Below are 12,303 nucleotides of genomic sequence, written 5' to 3'. Positions count from 1 at the left end.
GGATCCCTACATACTTATGTACATTCAGTTTCAAACAGTATGTAAACACGTGATATTTAAAAAAAAACAGCACTCAACTTTAGTGCCATCAGGTAAATTTCCCTGTATATAAAGGAAGAGCTTGTCCTTTGTTGCTTCAGTGTATTACCATATATATATTTTTATAATGTATTAGCATGTCCCAATGTATTAGTATATTTTTATTTCTAAATTCCAAAATTTTCATTTTACAATTTCTGAAAATTTAACCCTGCTCTATTTTGCATTTTATTTTAGGTATACACTTATTTTTGCATTTTATTTTAGGTATACACTTATTTATATATATTTAATTTTTATAATAAATTATTCTGTCACTCATCAAGTTTGTTTTCATTTTCAATTTCATGGTCAGTCCAGCAAATAATAAGAAGGCATATAAATTACTGCAGACACCAAAAAATCATTTCTAGATATGCTTTAATATAGCTATAAAAATCTGTATGAAAATTCAATGCAACTCTCTAAAGATACTAAACATTAAAAAAAAAAAAAAAAAAAATCTGTAACAATAATTTCTTTGTGCATCTCTCTGAGCAGTGTATAATAAAATTGAAAACTTGCCTTGATGTGGAATTCAACATTTTCATCCATGGAATATATATGGTTGAAGATGTCATTAACAATCCTAGGAATGATCCCCTGCTGAATCGAATCACCCAATACACCCTAAGAAATTGAACAGCAATACATTCGCTTTAACTGTACAACAAAACACCCAAATTTTACAGCATGTCTAAGTGAAAAATTATTTAATAAAAATACTAACAGGATGAGGATTAGGATTTGCTCTACTAATTAGTTGGCAAATCCTAATCCTCATAGGATTAGGTTTTGCCCACTGGCATTCTTGGATGTTTCAATAAATAAGGTAACAAACACAAGTTATGAAAATATTAGTCACGACATGCTTGAACATTTGGAGCCCTTCCTTCATTAATACATAAGTTTCATTCTTATCCACCAACACCATGTCAACATCACTTCCAAAATGGCTGCATGTATAACCTCCAGTTGAAATCTGAAGGAGCCATTACATTAAATACTTCAATGCTAAGAAGAACACAGCTGGCAAAAACTAATTGAATACTTGTTTGTGTCAATCTTTCAATAACAACAGGCAGATATTAAAGAGGAGGAAAAATTGGGAAAGTTGCAACTTTTAGCATAAATGATATTTGAAATATTACTATCATGATCACTGAAGAACAAAACACAAAATTAGCTAATTCTAAGTAAAATGAATATTTTCCTTGTTGATACTGTGTGTGAAATTTGGGAAAAGAGAACTTTTCTACAGTTGATTTCCCAAGTAACTTGGGCAGTGGAAAGAATTTCAGACTCTTACTCGATAATATTTGTCACCACAATATCATACCACTAGTTAAAACAAGCATCCAAGATTTGGAATCATCCAAGTTCCTAATTTCAAGAAATTCAAAATGGCACTATCTGTAGAGAAAATAATGACACTGATGTTCTTGTACCAATATTACTAATACAATACGTTAACTGTATACTACTAATACAATACATGGATTTTTTTTTTTTTTTTTTGGAGCAAGAAAAAAACCACAAATTCTGAAAATTACCATTTCACATTTATATCATTTATAGGAGATCAGATGTGGAATACAGTAAAAATGTCCAAAATTGTTATGCCAAGGTGTCACATATTCATGAAAATGCAAAGCCATACACAGAAAGTGCTACAAAGCCACAGATGGGATTCCACACTCTTCCCCTCCCACACTAACCTATCGTAGCACTCAGTGATTTCCAATACTTTAATCAACTGAAAAAAATATCTAGTTTTGAATGTTTTGTAAATGATAACATAATAAAGACAACCATTACTTTATGATGATCACCGATTTATTTGATGCAAGGGCCAACAAACTAATTCCATACAAATAAATGCTTAATCAAGTTTGCTGATGACTTGCAGAAAAATACTAATATTTTAGTATTTTTGCAGAAAAATACTAATATTTTAGTATTTTTGCAGAAAAATACTAATATTCATAATACATTTAATTCATTCTAATGAGACAATTGAAATGCATGGTTACTTTGCTTGCAATTCTGAAAAGCACTTCTTTTCAGAATGGCAAGTATTACCTTATTTATCGAAACTTCCTTGTAATAAAAACTGTTAAGTTCTTATATTAAAAAATGTAGTTAGAAACTATTCTGCTTAACGTACAGGTTATAAACTATTCTGCTTAATGATAGTATTTATGAAAATACTGAAATAAAATGGAAGTATACCGTATTTCCCCATGTATAAAGATGCACCTTAATTTTGGGGCCCAAAATTTGAAAAAAAAAATGTATTACATAGAGTTATTGAACTCAACTTTTATTCATCATAAAATTCATACAACTCCTTATCACTGTCAAAACTCCCAACCATTAACTTGTCCTCATCTGTGTCTGATGACGAATCACTGTCTTCATATATTGCCTTGTCCTCAGTTCCATCTATGGCATTTGAAATGCCACACTTCTTAAATGACTTGACAACGATCTCAATCTTTTCACCCAGGTACAAACTTCTCCTATAGTTGGTTTCTTCACTCTTCCTGCTGGTGTCAAATTGTCCCCAGAAGACTTCATCCATTGGTTCCATTCGTCTCTCATGGCAACTTTGAAGGGTTTGTTAATGCTGGCATCAAGTGGTTAGAGCTGGGATGTCAAGCCTCCAGTATGACGGCAGATTTTGTTTTTTGCTGTGCAGCAATCTTCTTTGTTGTGTGCCCTGAACTGATCAAGCACCAATAGGGCAGGGCAGATTTGCATAAAAGCCCACCTGGTCTCCTGCTCCAAACTTTCTCAAACCAGATCTTCATCCCATCCTGATCCATCCAACCCTTGTCATTAACGTGGACAATCACTCCTCAAGGAATGTCTTCTTTTGGCATTGTTTTGCATTTGAAAATCAGCATAGGAGGCAGCTTGGTTCCGTCAGCACAACAAGCTAGAACAACTGTATAATGGCTCTTTTCATGTCCACTTGTCTTCACAGTTACAGTTTTCACCCCCTTCTTATCAACACTTCTGTTGCTTGGGACATCAAATTGACGGGGGACTTTGTCCATATTTGCAATCTGTCCCAACTCAAACTGATGTGTCTTCCGACATTGAATGACAAAACGATAAAATTCACGGACCTTCTGCTCATAGCTTTCAGGCATCTTTTGGGCAAGTCTGGTGCGTATACGCATGCTTAGTCCATTCCGTTTCATGAACCTGAAGCAGAAATTGTGTCCTCCTTTGAAATCAGTAACTTCGTTTTCATCAGCAATTCTTCTTGCCTCGTGCTGAACCATCTTTGTGGACACAGGAATTCCAATTGCCCTTTGCTCCTCAATCCATATCTTCAATTCCCTCTCTAAATCAAGCCATTTTGCTGACTTGCCTTTCATGGCCTTCTTCTGCCGTGGCGTTTTCAGTAGGGTTTCTTCTTCCCATAGCCAGTCTCTGATTGTTTTCTCAGTTGGAGGAGGACCAAACTTACGTTCAGCAGCAAGATTTCCATTCACTTTTGCAAACTGGATCACTTTTAACTTGAATTCAGCGCAGTACGAAAATCTTTTCTGAGCCATTTCTGGGCAGAACGTGGCAAAATGTAACCTAATATACAGGTAACAAGTGCGAAACAATGAGTGCAAAGGCAACAAGCACGAAAAAGCGGGAAATGCAAGTAAAAAAAATCTACAACCACTGTATAAGACGCACCCAGTTTTTAGACCGCTAATTTTTCGAAAAAAGGTGTGTCTTATACATGGGGAAATACGGTAAATAGTAAAATTCATTTGAAAAGCACAATAATGTCAGGATGCTTCATATTGCCCCTCATCGTGGGCACCTGTACGTGGTGAGGAGAGCTCCCAGTGATGCTGCTGGGTTTCCAGATTAGCATCACTGGGATCTAACGCCTATACCTTGGTTCCAGGGTTATATCTTTGGAATCCGGCGTGTGCAGCCGTGCGCCGCGACCCGTGGAATGCGGAAAGGGGGATCCTGGTGGTTGAGGGGCCCAGCCTTAATACACCACTTTGGCCCCTGCTTCGACAAGACGGGTGGTTCCGGACCAGCCCGACTGGGATCAATCGGCGGGTGGTTCTTACTGCTAGGGTCAACTGCGTTCCAATAAGTCTCCCTCCCTTTGGTCCTGGGATGGGATAAAGACTTATTGGTAACGTGGGTATAGTGCTCTAAGCGAACTCAGCGTCCCATTCGTGTACGCAGCATCTGCTAGTTCACGAGTGGGCGTCCCCTCGTAGGGCTCCATGGTGGGTGAGGTACTTAGGCATAAGACACTTTGTCTTTACTCTCATGAGTAATTTAAATCCTTCTTCTGGGGCCCCAACCTAACCGATCAGATGAGAATGACACCAATTCTGCCAAAAGAGCCAGAACTGAGGATAAACCACCATCTATAACACCGCTTTTCCTCATACTCCATTCTACCGGAGAGCAGTCAATTGGGAAGATGTCACCCTTCTTCATCCAGAAAGGATTAGAAGGGTTGGCAGGATCACCAAAATCAGTAAAACGGCTGTGTTCTGGCAATCTTTTACTCGAAGCTTTAAATACAAAGCAAGCAGAAAGAATATTAAACGCAACATCCATAGGGGGGAATACCAATCAATGTAACACCCCACAAAACTTTGAACTCTTCACGCGGTGTCATTTCATAGTGGGATCTTCTTCATGTCTCTGAAGAAGAGATCTGCTCTGAACTAAAAGACCACGGAGTGACAGCTGTCAAGAGAATATCAATGCGGAAGGAAGGGAATCTCGTCCCTACCCGAGTTCTCATCCTAACATTTAACACCCCACGGCCTCCTAGTTCCATCAAGGCAGGGTATTTAAACTGCCCAGTGAGGATCTATATTCCAAACCCACTGAGGTGTTTTAAATGCCAAAAATACGGCCACTCACAAACGGCTTGTCATGGTAACCCTGCCTGTGCTCGATGTGGTGCAAAAGACCACGAGAGCAAGGAATGTTCAGCTTCTAAACCGATCTGTGTAAATTGCCAACAAGATCATCCTGCTTACTCCAGAGCATGCCAGCGGTGGAAGGATGAAAAAGAGGTCCAAAAATTGAAAACGGAGCTGAATATCTCCTACCCAGAGGCTAGAAAACGCATTCGACCAATAAATAGCGGGAAGCCTTCATATGCTCAGAAGGTTTCTGCAAAGTGCACTATCGGTACACAAACTGAGATGACTGTACCACCAAGAGAGTCATTCACACCGATTGCCCGCTATTTATTGAGTTCACAAAAGCCCACCAAAAAAACGCAGTCAGCTGCCACTCCTATATCCGTACCTCCTAATGCTCCACCACTACCAAAACCAAGTGGTAAAGAGCCAACAGTAATAACAGAAACAACGGATGTCCAGAGAAGGAGATACCAGATGAATCAGTCTTGGAACTCTTTGCGGAGGAAGAAATGGACACGGGACAGCGTCCATTCTTCCCCAAAAAAGATAAATCCAAGACTGACAAAATAAAGCCCTCAGCACCTCGGAAGCCGCCTGATGGACCTACCAAGCCAAAATAATGGCTAAATTCCTACAATGGAATTGTCGTGGATTCCGGCGAAATACTGATGACATCAAGGCCCCTCCTGCAAAAGCATGAGCCAGTTTGCTTTTGTTGCAGGAGACTTACCTAAAAGCAAATGATGATCCCACGATGTATAACATCACAATCTTTCGTAAGGATAGAATTGCGGATGGTCCTGCTCATGGAGGAGTAGCTATCCTTATGGGTAATCAGACCCCAGTTCAGCCCTTGCTAATTACAACTAGCATAGAGGTTGTTGCAATTTGCCTTTCAGTGGGATTTTTATTAACGGTCTGCTCTATTTATTTGCCACCTGGGACTGACATCTCCCAGGAAGACCTTGATGATCTTGTAATGCAGTTGCCTCCCCCTTTCTTACTTCTCGGGGATTTTAATGGACATAACACCCTGTGGGGTAGTGCTAACATCAATGGAAGGGGACGGGTCATAGAGCGTATGCTCAATGACAATGACCTTTCCTTTCTAAATACTGGAACAAACACCTTCTTCCACATGCCTACCCGTACTTTTTCTGCCATTGATCTCTCTATCTGCTCCCCTTCTCTACTCCCTACACTCACTTGGGAAGGAGAATCCATACGGAAGTGATCACTTCCCTGTGATAACCTCGTTACGCAATGGGAGACAGTGTCTTCCTTTCAGGTTACAACGGTGGAAGATTGATCAGGCTGACTGGTCTGCCTTCCAACATCAGGCAAATTTTGATCTCAGCACCATCAGTCAGGAGCCTATCAATGATGCAGTAACGTACATCACAGAAATTATCGTCCAAGCAGCTGCGAATGCTGTTCCAAAAACATCTGCCCGGTTTCCACCATTTCCCAAACCTTGGTAGAATTCACAATGCACAGCAGCAAAAAAGGCTCAAAACAAAGCGTGGGGGTTATTCCGCCGATATCCTACCACGACCAACCTTATAGCCTTTAAACGTGCACGAGCCAAAGCACGCTATATCCGCCGTCAGAGTCAAAAGGAATCATGGATCCATTTTACATCATCCATTAACCAGTCTACCAACTCTAAGGTAGTCTGGGATAAAATCCAGAAAATGAAGGGAAAATATACATCCCACCCTTCTTCAATCCTAGATTATAATGGATGTACTATTGCAGATCCAACTGCAATAGCCAACTCTCTTGGGGAAACATTCTCTAACATCTCTGCAACATCTTCGTATTCCCCAGAGTTCCTGGTCCTGAAACAAACTCGAAAAACAGGCACTTAATTTCAAGTCCAACAGCATCTATCCCTATAATGGGTCATTCACTATTCAGGAATTGAAAAGAGCCCTTGCTCTTTCCAAAGCAAGTGCTGTTGGACCAGATGGCATCCATTATGAAATGATTAAGCATCTTTCACCAAAATCTATGGATTATCTGGATCTGGATTATTAGAATGTTTATTGAAGGGCAGTTTCCGGATTCCTGGCGCAAGGCAACCATTCTTGCCTTTGCTAAGCCAGGAAAGGATCCAAAAGTCACTAGAAATTATCGTCCTATTGCTCTGACTAGCTGTGCAAAATCTTGGAGAGAATGGTTAATTCTCGTTTAATCTGGTGTTTAGAATCAAATGACCTTCTCTCCAACATCCAGTGCGGCTTCCGAAGGAACCGGTCCACTTTGGACCATCTTATTAGATTGGAAACATCCATCCGGGATGCTTTCCTTAAACGCGAACACTTGGTGTCAGTGTTCTTTGACATGGAGAAAGCGTATGACACAACTTGGAGATTTGGCATCTTAAAAGATCTGCATAGCCTTGGTCTTAGGGGGCAACTGCCCATTTTTATTAAAAACTTTTTAGCCAATCGATCTTTCCAAGTTTGTGTGGGATCCTCACTCTCTCGCTCCTTCACCCAAGAGGAGGGAGTACCACAAGGATCAGTTTTAAGTGTCACGCTTTTCGCCATCAAAGTAAATTCCATCACAGAACAACTTCCTCCAACCGTAAACAGTGCCCTCTATGTTGATGACTAGCATATTTTGTCAGTCATGCAACATGAGGGTTATTGAAAGACAACTGCAAAAAGCCATTGATCGTCTTAATTCCTGGGCACTTGCTAATGGCTTCAGGTTCTTGCCGGAGAAGACCGTTTGCATGCACTTTTGTCGCAAGCGTAATCTTCATCCTGAACCTAAATTAAGGCTCGGACAAAATGTTATTCCAGTAGCGGCGGACACAAAATTTTTGGGACTCGTATTTGATAAAAAGTTGACCTTTCTGGATCACATCCGTCAACTCCGCACAAAGTGCACAAGAGGGCTGAATATTCTGCGCTCTCTTTCCTCTACATCTTGGGGTGCGGATCGATGCACCCTACTACGCATCTACCGTGCACTTGTACGATCCAGACTTGATTACGGGTCCCTGGTATACAATTCGGCCAGAGACAGTGTACTTCGTTGGCTGGACCCTGTCCATCATCTGGCTCTTCGTACCGCTATTGGAGCATATCGAACATCTCCAGTCCAGAGCTTATACGTCGAAGCAAACGAACCGCCGTTATTGCTTCGACGTATGCAGTTGTCTCTAAACTACGCTCTAAAACTGAAATCCCTGCCAGACCATCCTACGTGGCTATCCATTTTTGAGCCACAATGGGAAAATTTGTACAACACCCGTAAGACTGCCAACACCATCCTTTTGGTATTTGTCTCCAAGAGCTACTCAAAGAACTTAATATCAAGGTAGACAAGGTTGCTCAAACACCGAAGCAACCCCTTCCACCCTGGCATGCTCATGTTCCGGCATGTGACTTGTCCTTTAGAAATTGGGGAAAGTCGGACACTCCATCGTCTGTCTACCTGCAGCTTTATTCAGCACACTGAGCTGAACATTCTGACTTCACGCCAGTTTACACAGAAGGCTCGAAGTCAGAATCATATGTGGGATCTGCTGCTGTCTTTACAGACACCACTACATCGGAGCAGATTCCCTCTGCATGCAGCATATTTACTGCAGAGCTGCATGCTATAGAGTTAGCCTTGGATCACATTAGTGAATGCCAATACCATCGGTTCATTTGATATTCCGACTCTCTCAGCATGTTAGAGGCTTTAATAACTGTGAGATATAATTCTCATCCAGTTCTGTCTAGCCTTCAGCAGAAGATTCACTTTCTCCATGAACGTAAATATGATATCCGCTTCTGCTGGATTCCCAGCCACATTGGGATTAGGGGAAATGATTTGGCTGACACCACAGCCAAATCAGCAGTTCCCAATAATAATTGCTGCCTGTCAGTTCCCTATACAGACTACAGGCAAATAATACACCAAAAGATACATTCCCAATGGCAGGATTCATGAAATAGACAGACTGCGAATAAATTATATCGTATAAAGCCTGTAATTGAACCGTGGCAGTCTAGTCTGCGCAGGAATCGTAAAGAGGAAGTTGTTCTCGCCCGGACCCGCATAGGACATAATCATTTGACTCATTCATTTTTGCTGAGGGCTGATGACCCTCCTATGTGTGTGTCCTGTGGCACAATTTTAACGATCAGACACCTTTTAATTGACTGTCCAGATTTTAGCAGCACCCGTTTTACCGCTTTTAATCATCTGACTGAGCCTTATACACTGTCAGATTTTATCCGACAATGACAACATGTCTGCTATTTTTAGCTTTTTGAAAGCAATAAAGGTTTTTAATCGTATTTAAAATTTATATGTTATTGTTATTTATTTATGTTTTTAGATCTGGACATGGTGGCCTAATTAATTAGGTCACTGAGATGTTAAATTTTTAAATATTACCTGGTCTTGGCGCATTATAGCCTTAGTTGCTAATGCGCCAATAAAATCCAAACCAAACCAAAGCTTCATATTGTCATTATCTGAAATACATCAGTTTGAAACCTTTTCTTTGGTATTTAAAGTAAAAATATCAAATAACAATGACCCTATATACTATACAAATTCCAAAATTCAGAAATCTTTACAATTTTCATTTTCTAAACTAATTTAGTCACAAACTATTTAAAATGAATTTTCTTTTCTTTTTTTTTTCTAATAGAACTCAATAGCTTTTTTCTTTTAGTTTATTTTTTGAAATTTGGGTATTTCACAACTGTATTATTGAATATATGATACTCCAATTCTGAATGCTGCTGCCAGGTTGCTATTTTCAAAAAAGTTATCATCATAGACATGTTTTTATTGCAAAAACTGTTAGTTATAAAACTTTGTGGAATGCAGAAACCCAAAACTATTATTTAAAATTTTAAAACTTATTTAAAACTTATGTATACAAGTTTTTTTTTTTTTTTTTTAGTCACAGGAAGTTAATATCATCAGAAAATAAATTGAGAAAAAGAAACTAACACCATGTCTCTTAACCCAGTAGTGGTCACTCTCCAATTTTGTAACAAAAATGGTCAAGACCACACCACACAGGTGTCTGACTTTCATATTTATTTCTGAAAAAAGTTTTGGTTTTTATTTTTTTTTTTTTAATTCTGTTGGGAGTGTGAAAATATTTTCATAGATTAAATTACTTAATATATTTACTTTTTTTAATAAAATTTTTTAAACTGACAATTTATTTTTTTAAATGTTATTTTCAATTAAACAAAATTTGTTAATTTTGCTGACAAAAAAGAAGCATTATAAACATGAAGTATAAACGTATATAAAAGCATTAATCCATTCTATTTTCCAGTTCATAAAACTGTTGTTTTATATGATTGAGAAATTCGTGATTGAGAAATCAAATTGTGAGAAATTTTAAAAATTACACATGCACACATTTCTGCTTACATAATACAAACGTTAATACAAAATATTTAGTTGGATAGATTATCAAGGATAACTAACAACAGGGAATTACAGTCATGACTGTCTACCTGGAAAGTAGAATTTCATAACTCCAGCCTATTGTTCAAAAAGGCTAAATGATAACATGAAACATGGTCACCAATTAATTTTTCTTTTGGATAGTAAAATCATGTATTTTTATGTCAGATTGGCCCACAATATATATATTGTTCAATTAAACACACATGACGTGACAGTTCTCAGCATCATGGGGTAGCGACTGATGCATGTACTCTTAAGCAGGCTACTGCCTGTTAGTTAACTTTTTAGTAGGTTAATAGTTACTGCCCACTGTCTTATTATTTTGCAGCTTCATATCTATTTTTCTCCTTCTTTTACCATAACTTTGTATTATGTATTTCTGCCTACATCATTCAGCATTATATATTTACTACATTAAATGATGGGAGTGTTATAAATACATTAAAAATACATGATGTACCTTTTACCTTTAATTATTTTGTTTTATGACATGTGGCAATAAAGTTCTCATACTGGTGCTATTGCAGTCATGTTCAACGAGTGTGAAAATAAACAGAAATGGTATATTGTAGTTCGCACTTCCTCCAACAGATATGTGATGGTACAGAGATTGTCTACTAAGTTGACAGGTTGCAAGTAACAACCAGTTTCATTAATAGCATTAATATTCTGTCATGATTTTGAATGGAGCAATAAACAAATATTAAATTTTGCTTTAAACTGGGAAAATCTGCAATAGAAAGTTATGAAATGCTAAAAACTGTTTATGATGATGAAACGTTAAGTCATACCAGTGTGTTTGAACAGTATAAGGCATTCAGAGATGGACACAAGGATATTTGTGATGACCGAAGGAGTGGGTATCAGTCAACTTCTCAAAATGAGGACAGTTATAAAAGTTGTGGGAGATTGTAGCAAGAGTAGGGCTGCCATCCATCCTCATTTTCCTGAACATGTCCTCATTTTTTTTTTTTTACATATCATGGCCTGTCCAGGAGGAATTTCTAAAATTTTGAAAATATCCGGAATTTTGGCTGTTAAAATTTGAAAATCTCCTGGTCCTTATCATTGGTAAATTTGTAAGGCATACACCAATCAGCTTTGCAGAAGTAATCCCAAGAATCTCCACTTCTGGCTATAAACAACGCAGATTGAGGAATTTATCATTTAACATTGAGGAGTTTAGCATGCATTCGGAGTTACTGACATTCTGTTCTTGCAGTTTGACTTTTTCACTCCATTTTTTTATCCTCTTTTACATTCTTGGTGAGTAGACAATTCAAAATAAATTTACTCTTGTTATTTATTTTACCTGAAATTCATTCTAATTAAGTAAATATATTTAAATTAAAATTACAATTCCACTTTTTTTTTTTAATTAAGAGATCTCACATTTTCTATTCTTTCAGCAGTTAGTATAAACAATAATTTGATACGACCAGCTTCAATTCATCGTATATATTTACGAGTAAGCATAGTTTTTGTAAGCAATATTTCTTAATTATCAGTTGATGAAGTAATCAGTCAGTCACTTCAAATAATTTATTTCTACTATTTAAATTAAATAGTAGAAATAAATGGATGAAATATTCAGATTTTCGAAAGGGAAGAGTAGATGAGGAGGCAGAATGCACTGTTTGTGGTCTAGAAAGCTACATCTCGGTTGCTAACAAGGGTTCAGGTGATTTGAACATACATATGAATTCAGAGAAACACAAGAAGAACATCAGATTTGAAAAATCTTGCAGCAAGATAAGACTTTTTAGTAAATGCCCCTAAGAGGCTTGATGCAAGAGTTTCTGTTGCTGAAGGAACACTTGCCTTTCATACAGTGGCAAATCACCACAGCTATAAATCGATG

At 38.0% G+C, this 12,303-nt stretch overlaps 1 protein-coding gene across 3 annotated transcripts in view; it reads right to left on the bottom strand.

Annotated features, from left to right (window-relative positions):
* LOC150090678 (kinesin heavy chain-like) overlaps positions 1-12,303 on the bottom strand; it is a 400,102-nt gene that overhangs the window by 313,851 nt on the left and 73,948 nt on the right. For all 3 annotated transcript variants that reach the window (XM_090372178.1, XM_090372181.1, XM_090372188.1), the window contains exon 4: positions 604-708. In XM_090372178.1, coding sequence (XP_090228304.1) covers positions 604-708 — 105 coding nt within the window. The remainder of the gene's footprint in view (positions 1-603; positions 709-12,303) is intronic.

This window comes from Mastigoproctus giganteus, chromosome 1 (genome assembly GCF_048544385.1).
Source record: "Mastigoproctus giganteus isolate SK-2022 chromosome 1, ASM4854438v1, whole genome shotgun sequence".
Classification (NCBI taxonomy): Eukaryota; Metazoa; Arthropoda; class Arachnida; order Uropygi; family Thelyphonidae; genus Mastigoproctus; species Mastigoproctus giganteus.
The sequence above is the reverse complement of the archived record's forward strand: the minus strand, read 5'-3'. Positions and strand labels throughout refer to the sequence as shown.